Source organism: Hemiscyllium ocellatum, chromosome 16 (assembly GCF_020745735.1).
Source record: "Hemiscyllium ocellatum isolate sHemOce1 chromosome 16, sHemOce1.pat.X.cur, whole genome shotgun sequence".
Classification (NCBI taxonomy): Eukaryota; Metazoa; Chordata; class Chondrichthyes; order Orectolobiformes; family Hemiscylliidae; genus Hemiscyllium; species Hemiscyllium ocellatum.
Genome location: NC_083416.1, coordinates 32,099,527 through 32,120,525, shown reverse-complemented (window position 1 = coordinate 32,120,525; position 20,999 = coordinate 32,099,527). Strand labels below are relative to the sequence as shown.

Here is a 20,999-nt window from a genome sequence, read left to right as displayed (position 1 = left end):
AGGGCAGGTCGTGCCTCGCAAACCTTATTGAATTCTTTGAGAAGGTGACTAAGGAGGTGGACGAGGGTAAAGCGGTAGATGTGGTGCATTTGGATTTTAGTAAGGCATTTGATAAGGTTCCCCATGGTAGGCTACTGCAAAAAATATGGAGGAATGGCATTGAGGGTGAGTTGGAGGTTTGGATTAGGAATTGGCTGGCTGGAAGAAATCAGAGGATAGTAGTTGATGGTAAAGGTTCATCTTGGAGTACAGTTACTAGCGGTGTTCCGCAAGGATCTGTTTTGGGACCATTGCTGTTTGTCATTTTTATAAATGACCTGGAGTAGGGGCTAGAAAGTTGGGTGAGCAAGTTTGCGGATGATACGAAAGTCGGTGGAGTTGTTGACAGTGAAGAAGGATGTGGCAGATTACAGCGGGATATAGATAAGCTGCAGAGCTGGGCAGAAAGGTAGCAAATGGAGTTCAATGTAGGTAAGTGTGAAGTGATTCACTTTGGTAAGAGTAACAAGAAGATGGGGTACTGGGCTTATGGTCGGATACTTGGTAGTATGGATGAACAGAGAGATCTTGGTGTCCATGTACACAGATCTCTGAAAGTTGCCACCCAGGTAAATAGTGCTGTGAAGAAGGTATATGGCGTACTGGTTTTTATTGGTAGAGGAATTGAGCTCTGGAGTCCTGAGGTCCTGTTGCGGTTGTATAAGACTCTAGTGTGGCCGCATCTGGAGTATTGTGTGCAGTTTTGGTCGCCATACTATAGGAAGGATGTGGAGGCACTGGAACGGGTGCAGAGGAGGTTTACCAGGATGTTGCCTGTATGGTAGGAAGATTGTATGAGGAAAGGCTGAGGCGCTTGGGGCTGTTTTCATTGGAGAAAAGAAGGTTTAGGGGTGACTTGATAGAGGTGTACAAGATGACTAGGGGTTTAGATAGGGTTGACAATGAGAACCTTTTTCCATGTATGGAGTCAACTATTACGAGGGGGCATAACTTTAAATTAAGGGGTGGTAGGTATAGGACAGATGTTAGGGGTAGATTCTTTGCTCAGCGAGTCGTGAGTTCATGGAATGCCCTGCCAGTAGCAGTGGTGGACTCTCCCTCTTTATGCGCATTTAAACGGGCATTAGATAGGCATATGGAGGATAGTGGGCTAGTGTAGGTTAGGTGGGCTTGGATCGGCGCAACATCGAGGGCCAAAGGGCCTGTACTGCGCTGTATTTTTCTATGTTCTATGTTCTATGAAGGGGAGTAGAGACAACCCTGGTTATTATAGATCAGTTGCTGGTGAAGTGTTGGAAAAGGTTATAAGAGATACGACTTATAATCATCCAGAAAGGAATAGGTTGATTAGGGATAGTCAACACAATTTTATTAAGGGTAAGTCATGTCTCTCAAACCTTCGAGTTCTTTGAGAAGGTGACCAAATAGGTGGATGAGGGTAAAGCGGTTGATGTGGTGCATGTGGATTTCAATAAGGCATTTGATAAGGTTCCCCATGGTAGGCTATTGCACAAAATACAGAGGCATGGAATTGAGAGTGATTTAAGAGTTTTTGGTTAGAAATTGGCTAGCTGAAAGAAGACAGAGGGTGGTGGTTGATGGGTAATGTTCATCCTGGAGTTCAGTTACTAGTGGTGTACCACAAGGATCTGTTTTGGGTCTTTTATAAACTACTTGGACGAGGGCATAGAATGATGGGTAAGTAAATTTGCAGATGATACTAAGGTCGGTGGTGTTGTGGATAGTGAAGAAGGATGTTGTAGATTACAGAGGGACATAGATAAGCTGCAGAGCTGGGCTGAGAGGTGGCATATGGAGTTTAATGGGGAAAAGTGTGAGGTGATTCACTTTGGAAGGAGTAACATGAATGCAGAGTACTAAGCTAATGGTGAGATTCTTGATTGTTTAGATGAGCAGAGAGATCTCTGTGTTCATGTACATAGATTCCTGAAAGTTGCCAACAAGGTTCATTCAGGTTGTTAAGAAGGCATACGGTGTGTTAGTTTTTATTAGTAGATGGATTGAGTTTCGGAACCATGAGGTCATGCTGCAGCAATACAAAACTCTGGTGCAGCCACACTAGAAGTATTGCATACAGTCCTGGTCACTGCATTATAGGAAGGATGTGGAAGCTTTGGAAAGAGGAGATTTCCTAGGGTGCTGCCTGGTATGGAGGGAAGGTCTTATGAGGAAAGGCTGAGGGACTTCAGCTTTCTATCTTTGAGAGAAGAAGGTTGACAGATGACTTAATTGAGGCATATAAGATAATCCGAAGATTAGATAGGGTGGATAATGAGAGCCTTTTTCATTGGATGGTAGTGGCTAGCACAAGGGAGTATAGATTTAAATTGAGGGGTGATAGATATAGGACAGATGTCAGAGGTAGTTTCTTTACTCAGAATAGTAGGGGCGTGGAATGCACTGCCTGCAACAGTAGTAGACATGCCAACTTTTAAGCGCATTTAAATGGTCATTGGATAGTCATATGGATGAAAATGTAATAGTATATGTTAGATGTGCTCCAGATTGGTTTCACAGGTCGGCGCAACATAGAGGATCAAAGGGTCTGTACTGCACTGTAATGATCTAGTTCTATTTTCAGGATAGAAACCTGTAACTATTGGAGTACCATGAGGATCATTGTTTTGGATAAACTAATTGAAATATTCATGATATGGATGTATTGTTGCCAAATGACACAAAAATGGATGGGAAAATACTCTATTGAGGGATATTAGATAAGCTAAATAAGTGGGCAAAAAAATTGCCAGATGGAATATAAAGTGGGAACATGTGAGAATATGTATTTTGGTAGGAAGAATAGCTGAATTTGATTTTAAATGGGGAAGGACTATAGAAAACAGCAGCACAGAAGGTCCTCATGCATAAATCACAATGCTAGTATACAAGTTCAGCAAGGAATTGGGAAGACAATTGGAATGATGACCTATGTTTCAATAGGAACAGTAGGAAAATTTTGCTAAAACTATACATGCACATGATTTCTAAAGAGAAATTATACGGGCATTGGAGGCAATCCAGAGAGAGTTCGCTAAGTTGATTCTGGGTACAGAGGGATTTTCCTATGAGTAGAGATTGAATAGATTGGGCCTGTACCCCACTGGAGTTTAGGAGAATGAAATACACAAGATTCTTCAGGGGCTTGACAGAGTAGATGTGGAGAGGTTGTTTCCCCTTGAGGGGGGGGAGTCTAGGACTTAGAAGATGTAACCTCCAGAGTATTGGGTTGCCCATTCAATACAGATGTGATGGAATTTGTTCTTTTTTGGTGGTAGTGGTAGTGGTGGTGGGTTTTTTAGTGGTAGTGAATCTGTGGAATCCTTTACTGCAGAGTGCTGTTGAGGTTGAGTTGTTAAGTATATTTCAAGGCTGAGATAGATTACAAATTGATAAGAGCACCAAAGGTTGGGGGATGAGACGGGAAAGTAGAGTTGAGGATTATCAGATCAACCATAATCTGCTTGGATGGCACAGCAGTCTCTGTATTCTGCCTACATCTGCTTTTAAATACATTTCACTCTTATTACTCGAGAGCCAAGACAGTACTTGCTGCTTACATTAGCCAGGAATAGTTTGGGACTGCTGCTGCTTCACTAAAATTAAAGTAGAGTTAAATTTAGCCATGTTATTGCAATGAACTGACTCAGCATTACAAGTGCAAATTTAGCTCTAATGCAACCACATTAGGTGGGCGGCACAGTGGTTAGCAGTGCTGACTCACAGCGCCAGAGACCCAGGTTCAATTCCTGCCTCAGGCGACTGACTGTGTGGAGTGTGCATGTTCTCCCCGTGTCTGCGTGGGTTTCCTCTGGGTGCTCCGGTTTCCTCCCACAGTCACAAAGATGTGTGCGTCAGGTGAATTGGCCATGCTAAATTGCCCGTAGTGTTAGATAAGGGATAAATGTAGGGGTATGGGTGGGTTGCGCTTCGGTGGGTCGGTGTGGACTTGTTGGGTTGAAGGGCCTGTTTCCACACTGTTTTTAATCTAAAAAAAAGATAAGTGCCCCTAATATTGGTGTTTAATTATCATGCAATTCTTGATTATAAAGAACAAAATAAAAAGCAGTTTGAATGAACAGCTGTTAAGATGGTGTAATCTCTAACTTGCCATTTTAATGGGAATTTGTTTATGCCACGTGGTTATCATGGAGTAATAAGAATATTATTTTTGCATACAAATGATACATATGCACAAGTCTCAACTGTTAAGTGTGCTTTTGTTTTGTGTTGAGCTCTTGCTCAGATAGCAATGTATCACTAAATTCAAACTTGTAGACAATTGCTTTCGGAAGATCGACACTCAAGTGATTCAGTTTGTAAAATTCTTGGAAATTCAAGTCTGAACTGTCCAGTAACCATGTCATTAACTATGTTAATAATGGTAGGTCATTTAACCAAAAGAGAATGGCAAGATGATGGAAAATTATTTATGACTTAAATTATTACTCAAGAGTTGCTGCAGTGAAATTGTTATGAGTTCATGGAATATGTAATGGGATATAATCTTGACATTTTTAAAAGACATTTTACAAGACATCATCGTAAGTTTGCTCATGTGGTCAAGTAAATCTGAAGGATACACACTATAGTCTTACATGCTATAGATGGGACAGTTATTTGTTGCAGTTACTTCTGAGACACTTTTTCATCAGTATTTTAAGAAACTGTACAACATATTCAGTTTTTCCATCATCTTCATTACATGTGGAAATAAAGTGAATTACAGAAAACACAGTAATGTTTCTTTCTGAATGTTCTTCATATGAAGCAAGATGCACTATACTAGTTTTCTTGTGACTTAAATCTCTTTATGAAGTCAAAGGAACTTTTCTGTCTCACATGCCAAGCAATGACCATCTCCGCTAAGACAGGCAAGTTAATAAATAACTTTTGAAGTTCGTTGATGTGGAGGTGCTGGTGTTGGACTGGGTTGGACAGGGTCAAAAATCACACGACACCAGGTTATTGTCCAACGGGTTTATTTGAAAACACTACCTTTTGGAGCGCTGCTCCTACATCAGGGTGCACCTGATGAAGGAGCAACGCTCCAAAAGCTAGAGTTTTCAAATAAACACATTGGACAATATGTTGCTGTCTTGTGATTTTTGAGCTTGACATTCAGTGGCAGTAACCCTGACTATCAACATCCTAGGGCATCATAATTGACCAGAAACAGAAGTGGATGAGCCACATAAATGCAGTGGCTACAACACAGGTCAGAAGCGAGAAACCTGAAGTGAGCAACTTGTCTCCTGGCTCACCAAATCCTGTCAACCATATACAGGCAGGTTTGTGGAATTTTTCTCACTTCCCTGGGTGAGTGTGTCTCCAACAACACAGAAGGAGCGATAGAGCTAGGCTTTGCCAATGATGAACACATGCCATGAAAAGAAAAATGCATTATAACTGTGCCCGACAGTCTGGATTAAGTTTCCATTTTGACTCATTTTCATATATACAGTTGGTCTTAGGGTTCCTTCAGCTGCATAAAAATATTAATGTGTTCTTTACTTAGAACACGGTCAGAACGTGTGAACGCAAGTGGATCATTTGACCGATTGAACCTGCTCCTCTCTGCAAATAGGTAATGGCTGATCATTTACTTATAAACCATTTCTTGCACTAACCCCATTTCCCTTGATTTCTTTCATGTCTAGAAATCTACCAACCTTTATAGGGTAGAAAATTCCAAAGATTCAATAAGAAGCTGATGAATAAATGCTTACTTTTCTCCGGCCTTAATTACCTCTCCTATTCTAAGACTCAGTCCCCTGGTTCTGCACAACCCAGCCTGCTGTATGTACGCTGTTGAGCTCTGTTAAGAGGCAACTTATGAGCTATACAAAACGAAAATATAGTTTTTGTGTAGTTAGTATCAGAGCATTATATTCCTCCAGATGTCCTTAAGTGGCATTCCAGTACAGGTTTTCCATTTCAAGGTGTTGCGAGATGTCATCATCAGAGTCATAGAGCTGTACAGGATCAAGACAAACCTTTCAGTCCAACTCATCCATGCTGATCAGATATCCTAAACTAATCTAGTCCCATTTGCTAGAACATAGCCCATATCCCTCTAAACCCTTCCTATTCATATACCCATCCAGATGCCTTTGAAATGTTGTAATTGTACCAGCCTCCACTACTATTTCTGGCAGCTCATTCCATACACGCACCATCCTCTACATGTAGAAGTTACCCCTTAGGTCCCTTTTAAATCTTACCCCTCTCACCTCCTGCTGAACATTTCTCTTTCTTGGTTTGTTACAATTTGGCCATTGGGTGACTATTTAACATTTCAGCTTTGATATAGGTGGTTCTGCAAATGTCTGTGATGAGTTTGTTGTTTTTCATAATTTCATTATTTTCTGGAATGAAGATTTTGGTACAGATGTTATGTCTTCAATGAGCAATGGACAAATATGACCAATCCATGCTTCATCTGCTTACTTCGCCCTTGGGACCTGTGAATGTTGAGGCCTAGCTTGGTACTTGTATACACAACATCACCTGAATGTGGAATTGGGTCTCTGACTCCTTATTAATAAATTGCCCAAATAGTGATATATCTGACACCATCATCTCATGTGCAAACATGCTGTTTCATGCACCTTCTTTTTACTCATCATTTTAAGGCCTGCAGTGTTTAGTAACATTCTGCTGGATAACTACTGATGAGAGTCCAGAATGTTCTGCTGCACATGGGATAGAATACGACAGATTTATTGAGTTTTGGACATGTTACAGGTTTGAACTTTCCTCTACTTAATTTTACTCTCTGCTTTGATAGGTATTTTCTTTTGAAGTTGACATCTTAGCACAGCCAAATACTACAATTAAGGAACAGCTTTTCCCCAAATATGTAGTTGGTTTTAAATTTTTTTTGGAGTTTTCTGACTTTTTTTGAGTGCCATGAGAACAGTATGCTATTGAATAGACACTTTGGTGAGTGTCAGCCATTTTGGCTACATGACTATCCCAGCTTGGTTGTAATGGTTTCAAAATGGTGGGCATGTTAGCACAAGTGAACACCTCCGGTGTTTTATATTTTGTATTGCCATCTGATGTTTAGAAATGATTCAGCTTCATATGATGATGATGCACGGTATAATCTTGCATCTGTACAGCAGAGTGGACAAGACAATTACTATATAGACCTTCATTTCATTCTCAGTTTCTTGTCTGAAGTCTGTTGAAGGCTGCACTTACTGCTGCAATTCTTGCATGCATCACACAATCAATAAAGACAAGAGTGTTGCTCAGGCAGCTGTGGCTACTTTCATTAAACTTGGGCAATCATAGAGGAATCTTACTCCTTTCCAGCTCAAGCAAAATCTTCACCAGACTGAACTGTTTGAAGAGGGTTTGTGACAAAAGGATGAAAGCAATTCTAGAAAAAAGTCAAGGAACCAAGATTTTGTGTTTGCACTCAAGTAGTTTCAAGAGAAATGCCAAGAATAGGACACTGATTTCTATAACTGTCAGACTGATCAATGCCTTTGACCAAGAGCTTTGGTCGGTGTACGTAGCAAGATTCTCCGCTTGCAGCCAGCTGAATTGTTTCACTAAGAAGCAGCCATGCAAAACACTCAGTCAATATAGATTAACATAAAAGATGCAGACACTCATTTGCAAACATGTATTTTGCTGTCAACAACTCTGGATACGTTATGGCAGTCACACTATAAGAGCTCAATTTATTGTTAAAACATTGTTTCCAATGTTGTGCAAGCATTCTCTTTTCTCCATTGTCCTATTCCATATGTCTTGTAACCAGGGAGGCATTATGGCTCAGTAGTTAGCACTGCTACCTCATAGCACCAGAAACCCAGGTTCGATTCCACTCTCTCGGGTAACTGTGAAAACTCCACATAGACATTTTCCCGTGTTTGTGTGGGTTTCCTTCCTATGATGTGCAGGTTAGGTGGATTGGTCATGGGAAATGCAATGTCACTGAGATTTGGGGGGTGGTCTGAGTGGGATGCTCTTCAGGGAGTCAGAGTGGACTTGATGGGCTAAATGGCCTGTTTCCACACTATCGGGATTCTATGATTCTCATCCAAATTCTACCTCTCTACTTCTCTTCAGCCTACCTCGTACTTCTCTCCCAATCTTGCACCTGTCCCTTCCCCATAACACTTACCACAAAATGCACAGTGTGCAACACAGATGACAATGTGCATATAAGACAGGCCACCTGAATTTCACACGCTGTAGCTACCACATGAGCAAGACCATGATAGTGATGTTCATTATGACACGATGAAAGTATTTTTAATGTTATAATATTTATACCTTTGTCTGGATTCTCATTATAAAAAGTGCAGCTGCACTGACCCTTAGAAGAGCATCCCATTCAGACCCACTCCGCTACCCTATCTCCATAAGCCTGCATTTCCAATGGCTAATTCACTTAACATACACATCCCTGGAACTATACGCAATTTAACATGGCTAATCCACCTAACCGTTGGACAATGGGAGGAGATTGGAGCACCTCAAGGAGAACCATGGAGAACATGCAAACTCCACACAGTCATCGAAGGCTGGAATTGAACCTGGGTCCCTGATGCTGTGAGGCAAGTGCTATCTACACAGCCACCATGCCACCAATGATGAGTTAATGTCCTTGGACCCACCAAAATGGACTTCCTTCACTTTTTCCACTAGTGTGGATTACTTCTTGTCCTTTCCTGGGAATGAATAAATCGATCAATCAATCTGTTGAAAGTGGAGGAAGGACTTGTGTTCAGGTTCTACCCATTTCTAAAAATTGCAAGGTGTGGCACTGGAAAAGCACAGCAGGACAGAAGAATCAATGTTTCAGGCATAAGCCCTTCATCAAGAACATGGGGGTGGGGAAAGGGGCTGAGAGATAAATGGGGGGGGGCTGTTGGGGGTCAAGGTAGCTGCATGGTGATAGGCAGATGCAGGTGAGGGGTGATAGTGATAGGCTGGAGTGGATAGGTGGAGAGGAAGATGGATGGACAGATGGGACTGTTCAAGATGGCATTGCCAAGTTGGACAGTTGGATCTGTGATGAAGTGGGAGGAGGGAGATAAGGAAACTGGTGAAATTGTGTTGATGCTGTGTGGTTGGAGGATCAGCAGGTGGGAGAAGAGATTAGATTAGATTACTTACAGTGTGGAAACAGGCCCTTCAGCCCAACAAGTCCACACCGACCCGCCGAAGCACAACCCACCCATACCCCTACATTTACCCCTTACCTAACACTACGGGAAATTTAGCATGGCCAATTCACCTGACCCGCACATCTTTGGACTGTGGGAGGAAACCGGAGCACCCGGAGGAAACCCACGCAGACATGGGGAAAACGTGCAAACTCCACACAGTCAGTCGCCTGAGTCGGGAAATGAACCCGGGTCTCAGGCGCTGTGAGACAACAGTGCTAACCACTGTGCCACCGTGCCGCTTTCATCCTCCAGGCATTGGGTGGCTAGGATTTGGTAGTGAAGGAGTTACATGTCCTTGGTGGTGTGGGAGAGGGTGTTGAAGTGGTCAGCTAAGGGCAGTGGGGTTGTTTGGGGCGTGTCCCAGAGATATTCTCTGAAACATTCTGCAAATTAGCGTCCTGTCTCCCCAATGTACAGGAGACCACATCAAAAGCAGTGGACACAGTAGATGAGGTGTTTCAATGTGCAGAAAACTCTCTACTGGATGTGTAAGGATCCTTTGGGGCTTTGAACGGACATGAGGGGGCGGTGTGGGTGCAAGTTTTACACTTCTTGCGGTGGCAAGAGAAAGTGCTGGGAGTGGAGGGTGGGTTGATGGGGGGCGTGACCTAACGAGGAAGTCGTGGGGCGACTTGTCTCAGCACACAGCTGATAGGAGTTGGGAGGGAAATGTATCTCTGGCGGTGGGGTCTGACTATGGGTGGTGGAAATGGTGGAGGATAATGCGCTGTATCTGGAGATTGGTGGGGTGGAAGGTGTAGACCACAGAGGGTCTATCCTTGTTGCGATTGGAGGGGTGGAGTTCAAGGGAGGAGGTGTGAGAAGTGTAGGGGATGCACGGGAGGGCATTGTTTACCATATGGGAGGAGAAAATGCAGTCCTTGAAGTAGGAGGCCATCTGGGATATTATGTGAGCAGATACCACGGAGGAATTGGGAGTAAGGGATACTGTTTTTACGGGAAAGGGGTGGGAGGAGGTGTAGTCCAGGTAGCTGTGGGATGGTGGGTTTGAGGTCGATGTCCATATTGAACTGTCCCACCTATCCATCTTCCTTCCCACCTATCCATTCCATCCTCCGCTCTGACCTATCACCAACACCCCTGCCTGCATCTATCTATCGCCTTCCCAGATACCTTCCCCCCAGCCCCACGCCACTCCATTTATCTCTCAGTCCCCTTCCCCATCCACACATTCCTGATGAAGGGCTTATGCCCGAAACATCGATTCCCCTGCTCCTCTGATGCTGCCTGACATGCTGTGCTTTTCCAGCGCCACAGTCTTCAACTCTGATCTCCAGCATCTGCAATCCTTACTTTCTACCAGTCCACTTCCAGAAGTTCACTTTTGAAATGGAAATTTTACCAAATGTTAGGATGGAGCGAACACTACTAGAAAACCAGCACTAGTCAAGATCTTGATAATACAGTCAGTGAAGAGACTAGATTAGATTTCCTACAGTGTGGAAACAAGCCCTTCAGCCCAGCAAGTCCATACCGACCCTCTGAAGAGTAACTCACCTAGGCCCATTTCCCTCTGAGTAATGAGCCTAACACTATGGGTAATTTAGCATGACCAATTAACCTGACCTGCACATCTTTGGATTGTGTGGGATATCCTGTCACATTTACACTCAAATTACAGGTATGAAAAATATTATTTTCTGTTTACTTAGTGTCCCAGAACAGTGTATGCGACAATCATCTTTAGTTCACTGGAAAATTGTTTCAAGATGTGTATGCCTTGAAATTGACATATCAAATCACCTTGCATCCTCCTTCTAGCAAAAATGAATGATATCGCCTATCATGTCAAGGCTCAAGCAACAAAACAAAATTTCCATGCTGCATTTTTATACAACACCAATGAAAAAATGGTGACCATCCTCACCACAACTTGCGCTTTGGAAGCAAGTACCAGGCTAGCAAACAATTATCTAACCTTCTTGAAATGGAGGACTGGCTTTAAAGATAGAAGAATGAACAAGTTACATGACTGGTGAACAGATAAAGAACTACCAGAACAGCACACTAGAGAGTATAAGTCAGTAATACAAATACTTTGATACCAGCAAGGTTTTGCATGTAGGTTTGCTTGCTGAGCTGGAAGGTTTGTTTTCAGACGTTTTGTCACCATACTAGCTCACATCATCAATGAGCCTCCGGATGAAGTGAGGTTTTCTAAAGAATACAACCAGCCCAGAATATATAAACTCATTACTGATAATGGTGCTACATTAGATGGAACAGAAGCCAGGCAGAAAAATGTCCAATGTCAATCATATACAAAGACTACAAGATAGAGAATGTTGATTATTGTGTGTAATAATGTTGAATAACAGCATCCAGCAGCATGATAGCCAAATTGTCAACCAAGAGGAAGCGAGCACAACACATACCTCCCCAGATAGGAATAAAATCACGAGATCAGTTCAAAGTTGTCAAACTGCTAAGTATCACATCAAAATTTAAATTAAAGGTTTCAGGATACGTCTTAACTGAGGCCTCTTGAAGCATGACATGCTGATGGTAGTGTATTGTTTTTAATTAAATAGCTGAAGTGTCTGTGACTGTAACGTGTATAGTATGAGTTGTAATAAATGCTTGGTGAATTGTTCGGTACCATGTTATACACGTTTCTTTCTTATGTCAGAGGAGCTAACCACAGCACAGACAAATACCCGTTTGGAGCCACAGCCTGTGCCATGTCTGTTGGTGAAATGAAATGAGATGCAAGCTTCAGGGCATAATTCCTACCATATCTCCCACAAATACAGTGCACAAGGTACATTTAAAACAAAAGCTGCAAATGTTTATTAAAGTTCAACAAAATAAACCTTTGTAACAAAAAAACATTGCAGTTTGAGAGAGTGCTTCTCCAAAATTCAAATTGACAGTTTATCATTAGTAATGTTTTCTACAGTAATGATGGCTAAATTACAGACAACTGAACATAGGCCACATGTGACATCAAGGCCAAATTCCCTTAATACTTAAATCAGGAATTACATTGTTGTACTTCCCATGTAAGATATTTCCTGTCAACTTCAAAGATCAGCATAATCCATTGCTATTTACTCAATGGTCAGGATGTCACTGTTGTTCAGTGGACTTTGAGAGGTAATTCATGTTAAAACATAAAACCCTGTTTTATCATTATTTCTTATTTGTGTAAACATACTTATCAGGATGAAGTGTGTCAGTGTTACAAAATGCAAGATTACCACTGTGTGCTCTGTGCCATGACGTTCTTCATGCATGATCTAGGTTAGGTGTAATGCGAATCTCTGACAGAGCCCAAATTCAAACTTCATAACCACTCTCAACACCATTACCAACTTTCACTCCTGCCTTCTCAATTTGCTTTTACATTGTATCTTAAATACTGGAAAACACCCTCTGGGCTTCACACTATCAACTATTCATTCTGATCCTCGCAGAATGTTAATTTTAAACTGCTTGAAAAATAATTTGAAGTTGTGGAGTATTCTGCAAGATCACTGCCTAAAGATTTTAATTCCTTCCTTATTCACATTTCTCCCCACTTTCCTTTGGTTAGCCCTTATATCTAGCACTGTGCAATGCATCAGTGACTTACTATATCTAATGGGAAGTATGTTCATCGTGAAGTGCCCTAAACCTCCAACAGTGAAACACTGCACATAGGGTAACTGTAAATATATATGTCTAACTACTAAGTGATCAAGCTGGGAGCAAGCTCCTATCATTTACAACATTTGACTCAAGAATTTCTTCCACTTTTAAGTATCATCTGTGTAACAAGAATTCAAAGAGAAGCATTACTCAATTCAAATTAATGATTGACTTTAGTAACCTATGTGCAGAGGAGTAGTCATGTATATTACTGAGGACAGGTAATGTAACAAAATTTTGTAAGCATATTATGAAATACTAACGTTGTACGGCAACGGTAAAACTGCAATTTTATTTTTTCTCTTTAATTGGCTGAACATTCTGATAGAATAACCATTAATTCCACATCAAAACCTTTCTACGCTGAATTTCATTAGTCGCTCAGATTTGTATTGAGTGAGAGAAAATTTTGGGAAATTATCTAATACCTTTTGTCAAGGTAAATAATATTAACAATTCTTTTTTCTCCAAAACCAGTTACACAATGCAATTAAAAAAGACCTGAAAGATTATGGAGAGAAATTTGCAAGATCTCACATTATTTAATTTATCACAGGCCAAATCTTAGTTGGAATATGAATAAGGAGTGGGCTTTTCTTTTGCTTTAGTATATTGCAGAAAATTGTGTTAAGTACTCAATGCAAGATGGAATTTTAGCAATATAATATAAATTTATTACTCACAAATGTTTTGGCACTTAATGTCAGTTTTTAGATATCAAAATGTATTATTTGATTATTGTCTTCTTTATCTTTTGCAAACTCTCAAAACCAGATTTAGAAATTTCCCTGGTCAAGCTTCCATTCCAGTAGCATTTGGCAATATTGTCTGTTATGTTGACAGCATCAAACCAGTGTACTTGTGAAGTGCATAGATAAAATATTGTCACAACTGTTGGTGAAGCATTTGAAATCAAAATTTATTCTACAATGCTAGGTGGCAATCTTTTTGAATGCTTCAGATGATTGCCACTATAAGGCAAGAGAAAAGCTAAGGAATGGGTGTGGGACCAGTGTAATCTCAAATGCTGCTTGAATATTGTATATGTAATTTTAAAATATTTTTGTTATCATAACCAAATTGAAGCAATTACTTTCACATTGCGTTTGTTTAAGCATTTTTTACTTGGTGTTGCACGACAGGAGAATATTAATGTTCCCTGGTTCAAACGTGAGGTATTTTACTTTTTGCTACTTTCAAATGCATTTCAATTTTATTAAGAGAAATTACGTTAACAATTTTAAAAGCATGTTTCACATTTCAAGTCTCTTGCGTCAAAGTTTATGCTTGATACCAGTCAAGCCCTCTTAAAGCAATCATTCCTAATAAATGTTTGATGAAGTCTACACTACATTATAACTAATATGTTTTAGTTAGCATCTTTTAAAGACCCCATGTAGTTTACATTCATGGGAGATTAACCAAACAAATAATTTGAGGAACAAGGATGAATAAAGGAGCATTACTCAATTTAAATTCTGTTCATCATTGTTCTCAGTACACTTTTTCTTTGTTAATAGTGAATTGTTTCAATATATCCTATTAACAAACTCTCTTTATCATTAAAGAATATCACCAACTGGTCTTAAGGATCATCCACCCACTCTCATAAGTCTCTTGTCTCAGAGGTATCTGATGTATACCAATGACATAACTGCATATAGTTAGGTTCACAATATGTATTGATTATAGAAATCTATGTGCTCTGTCATTGCATGGAAATTCATCAGCAGACTCCATATGCTACTTGCGTGTATAACTGATTTTCTTAATCTTTACGTGCATTATATCCACTAAACTATTGTGTCCGTTTTGACAGAGCTGTATATTAAGGTTTCTATGTTATCTACTTATGCAGAATTCTACAATATAAAAGAAAAATAATATAAACAATTGATGCAGAGTAATTCTTTAAGAAGGAACAACAGAGTTTTGTGGGCAGTATTTACTCGTACCAGATTTACATTACATGATGCCTGCAACTGGTATGAACCATTACACTGTTGGAATTTCCAAATCCCAATAATTTGTTTATGTATTCAACAGCAACTTTAACTGGCAAAAAAGCAATAAGCTCTAATTTTCTTGTCAATTAGAAAAACTCATTTTTGATATATGGATAAGTAAGAATCGCAGACTGAGAGCTTTCGTTTTTTTTTTCTTATTGGGTGATGCTAGCTGAATTTCTTACTCCTCCATAGTAACTTTATGGAAAATTGAATGGCCATCTCAGAAAGCATTATAAATAATCCATGGAATATGGTCAAGGAGGACAGATTAAGTCAGGTTGGATTATGTCTCTACTTCAACATGTGAATAAACTGGTTGTTTTTTTTTTAAAAACAGTCTTTACAGGGTGCCATGATCGAATCTCAGCTGCTGGTTCAGTACCTTAAACACTATCATGTGCTCAAAACAACAAGAACATTTGTTTAATCTTGGTTGATGACTGGCAGATCATCAGGGACTAAATGAGTAAACAGAAGTGTAAAATATGCAATAATTACTGAAATCTTCTACTTTCTGACCATGCAGTTTATGTTGTTCCAACTTAGGTTAAAGCTACACAAGGAATGTATTAAATTGCTTTTAGAAAGCGGAAACCTATAAATTAATGAGCTAATTAAATATTAATTATGAAAAAAGCATCTTGCAGTGTAAAAAAAAAACTATACGATGATACTTATTTTTTGATTAGATAATTAGAAGGGGCCCAGCCCTCCCATGTTGGTTCACTATTCAGGATTTTACAATACCACCATCCATTGGCATTTTTTTCAAATACTTCAAATACAGTTCCTTCCTTAAATCCAGCGGTTTCCTCATCTCCCGCAAAATCTGCAAGAGCTACATAAAGGCATTCTTTTGAAGATTCTTCATCTTTGGACAGGTTTATGTTGATTGATGCAGCATTATTCTTCTCTTTTCCCGTGTCCAATAGTTCTGCCTGTCTGTCCGTTAGCTTTGAAGGAAAGATCGGTTCTTTTCTGTGTTCATGAACTTTGGATGGAACAGATCCTTTTGTTGGGAGGGACTCCTTCGAAGCTCCTCTTGCCTTAATATCATCTTTGCTTTGTTCATGAGATGAACTTGATTTAAATCTTGGTGGAGGAATGAAAGGTTTATTTTGTCCCCACGTGGGTTTGTTCTCAGCTGTATCTTTTGGATGGCCTTTCACGTCTGCAGATTCTACGGAGGTTTTCTTTGGCAGTGGGGGTCTTCTTGGTGGCACAACTGGTCGGGGAGGACCTTCTTTGTTTGCTGCAGTTGGGCCTTTTGGTTGAGGGTCGTCCCCTTTCTTCTCACTTGGCTTTAAACTCTTTGCTGCTTTCTCTTCAGTGATATTCGGATCATCCCTATCATTCTGTTCACTTTCAAGACCATTTTGTTCTCTCTGCATAACTTTCACATCACTTATCTTAGAGCTAATTCCTAAATCTTGTTTCAATTGAGGCAAGTTTTCTACATTTCCAGGAGAGCTGCTACAGAAATCTAGAGAGGTTTGATTATTTGAGTAGTTTTGATTGCCAGTAACATTTTGGGAGGAGTCCTGCTCCACCATTTTGTCTGGCAACTTTGCTCTTCTCAACTTACTTCTTAGGTTGGAGATGTCAACTTCAGATTCGGATTGACTTTCTCCTTTCAAGGCAGGAAGTGGCTTAGGCCTCAAAAGAGGTCTTGGTTTTAGTGGCTGATTTGGGGAAGAGTCCACTGACTTTTCTTCTGTATCAGGCTTTGACTTTGCTTGTCTCCCTACAGGCTTTAGATTAGACCTTGCAATTTCACCTGCTAACATCTTGGGCCCAGATTCAAGTCCTTTCGAATGTGAAAGTTTACTTGCTTCAGCAGTCACTTTCTTGTCTCCTTTAGATGACATTTTTGGTGGCAGCAGGGGTAAAATGCCTCCTGGTACACTTGGCTTGGGTGGAAGTCCTTTTGAATGCTTATCTACCACTTCCCCCTCAAACTTATTGTTAATCTGTTCTTTCTTGAATGGAAGAACAGGCTTCTCTTTATTAAATCTGGAAGTGTCATTATTGATAACATTTGAAGGAGAACATGACTTGGATTGAGATTCTACATTTATCTGAGAATTGAATTTATTGTCAGAAGATGGGCTCTTACTTGTATCCCTTCCTCGCCGCTCTTTTAGTTTGTGTTGAACTATGGCGTCATTGTCAGCATCATTTGGTTCCGGTTCTTTGGGAAGAGGTCTAGCAATAAAGGCACTATCTCCATTACTACTACTTCCAGTAGTTCCATCCAGTTTAAGTTTTGCCAATTCTTGTGCTAATGGCGGAAGGAAATTTGGCCTTGAAGCATTACTTGATTTTTTGTACTTGTCAATGAAAGAGGCTGGAGCCCATCCTTCCTCATCATCTATCTGAATGTACCACCAACCACTTAAATTCTTTTCTATTACCTAAAAAGGAATAAAAAGATATTTATTCTCAGTGAGAGCATAATTTAACAACACAATAGACTGACGGCACTAATGATTTTCCCGCTCAGGAAAGTCTTCGAGCAATTTGACTGAATCAAATGAAAACTGATGTCTAAAGAGCATTGCAAGATCACAAACCAATATAAAGAAGATTCTAACTTTTGTGGGAAAGAACCATTTGCTTTTATACCTTTTGTATATAGTAATTTATCGCTACTGGATCCAATTTTGTGCGGAAGTGTTTCGGATAATACAGCACACCGTCCCAAGGACAAACGACAAACTTTACTGATGTCTATCTGGTGGCAGTCAAAAAATGAATATTGCCTAGGCTTACTTATGATTGAATTTATTTGAGATAAAGTTCTAAGAGGTAACCAGTGATAGCTCACTGTTGCTTTCAAGAAAGGAAAAGAAAATGTGTAGGAAACGGAGGATTTAATTTTCTATTGCTTAACCAAAAAAGTGAAAGGTGTGGAGATTATTAAGTTTTTTACTGGGTGAATTGATTTATTGCTGCTTAAGCTCACAGCTGCAAACAACTTTAAACTGAACTTATTAAACTTGGTGCTGCCTATAAACAATTGTTGCAATTATTTTGATTGCAGATTTGGGCATCCTCAGGATTTCAGCTTATGAAGAATAACTATTTTGAAGTGGATTGCATAGCCTGAATTTTGTTGTTGTTTTACTGTACATACTTGAGTAAAAGTTGAATTTTTAGACTTTCTTATGGTTAAATTTACAGTATCAACAACTACGTAGAGACTATTTTTGAGGGGCTGGAATTCATGCTACATTCCAAAATACCGTAGAGAGCAGAAGCCTCTGATCTCTAAATGAATAAAAAAAACACAATTTATGTACAAGATAATACCATGACTCTCAAATATTGATCGGTTACCCATGAACTAGGGTTGACCTTTACATGAGATATTTGGAAAATTCCAGACTTTTTAGCTAAATGAAGGGACAGTGTATAAAGTAGTCAAACTTGATGGCATAAAAAGAATGTGGGGAGGATAGAGTTGCAAAGAGTGGGTGAGTGGACAAAATTTACAGATGTAGGAATCGTAAAACAAAATATTATTTAAATGAAGAGAGAATACAGAATGGTCTGGTTAACAGATCTGGGTGTTCTACAGGAATCTCAAAAAAATTAGGTAGATCCAGAAATAATTAAGGTGATTATTCAATAATAGTAGACTCAAGGAGCCAAATGGTCTACTCCTTTCTCTCATTTATTCACATCAAGCATTTTCTTTAAGAAGAGGAATACTTTCTATTTCAGACACCCGGGTATGAGCAGGTTAAGCATAATTAGACTGTAAAAGTCCCTCAGTTCCTGATTTCATTTCCTATACTATCTTTCACCTTGTATCAGAGGGAGAACTTCTTCAGAAATATTTCTGGTCCAACATCATAACTTCAGTGCCAACTTTGAGGTAGAGCAAAAGAGATCCTCAGTAAATGTACCTGTTTCTCAGTAAAAAGTACCAAGCATTAGGACTAAGCGTGTTTGGAATGGAGTTGAGATTGTCAAACTGGATTCTCAAAAGGCTCAGAGAAATTTCCACCATCAATCTATACCAATCCATACTAGATTTGAACTTTATGTCCTGAAGTTAAAAGTACATTTCCCCACAAAATATCTTTTAGACTATCATTAGAATGAGCTCTCAATGACCCTTACATAAGTAATATTTATACAGCATTTTCATTTGCTTACCTCAACCTTTTGCCCTGCCTGAAAACTGATGCCATCAGGAATGGTTGTCTGGAAAGCAGCTATCGTGTAAAACTCTTCTTCTACTTCAGGAGGAGTTGGTGGTTTGGGGAGGTTCAATCCACGTGGCTGTTTATGAAATTAGGAAGAACTAAAATTATTGACTTAGTCTTTGCAGGTACAGTCATAGAGATGTACAGCATGGAAACAGAGCCTTTGGTCCAAATTGTCCATGCCGACCAGATATCCTAAATTAATCTAGTCCCATTTGCCAGAATTTGACCTATCTCCCTCTCAACCCTTTCTATTCATATACACTCTCAGCTTGCGTTTTAAATGTTGTAATTGTACCAGCCTCCACCACTTCCTCTGGAATTCCATATACACACACCACCTTCTGTGTGAAAACATTGTCCCTTAGGTCCCTTTTAAGTCTTTCCCCTCTCACCTTAAACCTATGCCCTCTGATTTTGGACTCTCTGACTCTGGGGAAAACACTTTGCCAACCTACCCTATCCATGCCCCTCATGATTTGATACACCTCTATAAGGTCACCCATTAGCCACCAACATTCCAGGAAAAATAGCTTATTCAGCCTCTCCATATAACTCAAACCCTCAAACACTGGCTACACCCTTATACATCTTTTCTAAACCCTCTCAAGTTTCACAACATCCTTCCTACAGCAGGGATGCTTTATAAAATTAGAAAGCACTAAAATCATTGACTTAGTCCTTTCAGATGCTTTAGCCTTCATGTTTTCATATTCTCTACATTTTATGAATAAATTAATAAAATAGAATATAGTTTGTAAGTCCACAGTTAAGAAATTTTAATGAAGTTATTATTGATAAATATATATGTTATAATCAACCTAAAGTATTTCTGAAATCGTAAAGCCATAAAAATGCAAATAGCCGATGGACAAATTAGTCATAAACTGGGTGCGTATAATCAGATTATTTTATTAAAGTTAGGGGTGAGTGAATGACTGTATGTGTATGACTCTGTCTCTCATCCACCCCCACACTCCCCAAACCCAATTGTGAAAAAGGAGTCAAACATACTAATTTAGCAATGATATAGCCTCTGCCTCCTCCAGGCAGGCATTGTATTCATTGTTTAATTCTTTGTGCATATTAACAAGATATCCTGAGATGACACATAAAACAGAGTTTTGGTGTTTTCAAATGTCACAAAATCTTATACCTGTGAAAGAACTCTTGTAGAAATGAGTCAGCATTGAAAGCAGCAGGACTGACACATATCCCAAAATAATTCAACAAAAATGATAATTTGAAACAAAAAACTTCCTGAAGAATCAAGAGAAATGGAGGTTTGGGGAAGGGAAGAAACAGCATGTATAACATCTTCAAAATGATATAACAACTTTGTGTGAAGAGGATCATGTGGTTAATTTTTTATTGAAAAAGGTTATTTTTTACAAAATTATAAAAGTACGGAAGGTAGTGCAACAATCTTACGTTACAAAAACATTAACAACACCTACTACTCTACAAACCAAACCAAAACTATCATAAAGGTATGGAACAGTCTTTCCATGTTAAAATTCAATAAATGACTGAACTTAGCAAATTAGTTTAAATTATCTTAAATTATACTAGACTAACCTAACTTAACTTAGATTAGGTGAAATTATGCAAAATCAACTTAAATTAAGTTAAATTACACCATCCAACACCCCCCCCCCCCCCCACTGAGGCTCCCATCCACGGGAGCATCAGTTATTATACCCATATTTATTCAAGCTTCCTCCATCCAAGGCCCCAGACTGCCAAATCCGGCTTTCATGACTTTTATAAAGGCCCTGGTCAATATGGCTGACAGGTGTCTAGGTAATTAAAAAATTTAAAATAGAATAGTTCCGATTTCTGGTGCACTATTTTCATAAGAAAATCCAGAGAAACATGCTACGTCACTAATCTACACCAACCATGAAACATGG

The 20,999-nt window shown here is 39.5% G+C and overlaps 1 protein-coding gene across 2 annotated transcripts in view; it reads right to left on the bottom strand.

Moving 5' to 3' along the window:
- Window positions 1-12,072: 12,072 nt before the first annotated feature.
- sh3pxd2b (SH3 and PX domains 2B) overlaps window positions 12,073-20,999 on the bottom strand; it is a 329,121-nt gene continuing 320,194 nt past the window's right edge. For both annotated transcript variants that reach the window (XM_060837107.1, XM_060837108.1), the window contains 2 exons: window positions 19,037-19,162; window positions 12,073-17,286 (listed from right to left, as the gene is read on the bottom strand). In XM_060837107.1, coding sequence (XP_060693090.1) covers window positions 15,547-17,286; window positions 19,037-19,162 — 1,866 coding nt within the window. In that variant the 3' untranslated portion in view covers window positions 12,073-15,546. The remainder of the gene's footprint in view (window positions 17,287-19,036; window positions 19,163-20,999) is intronic.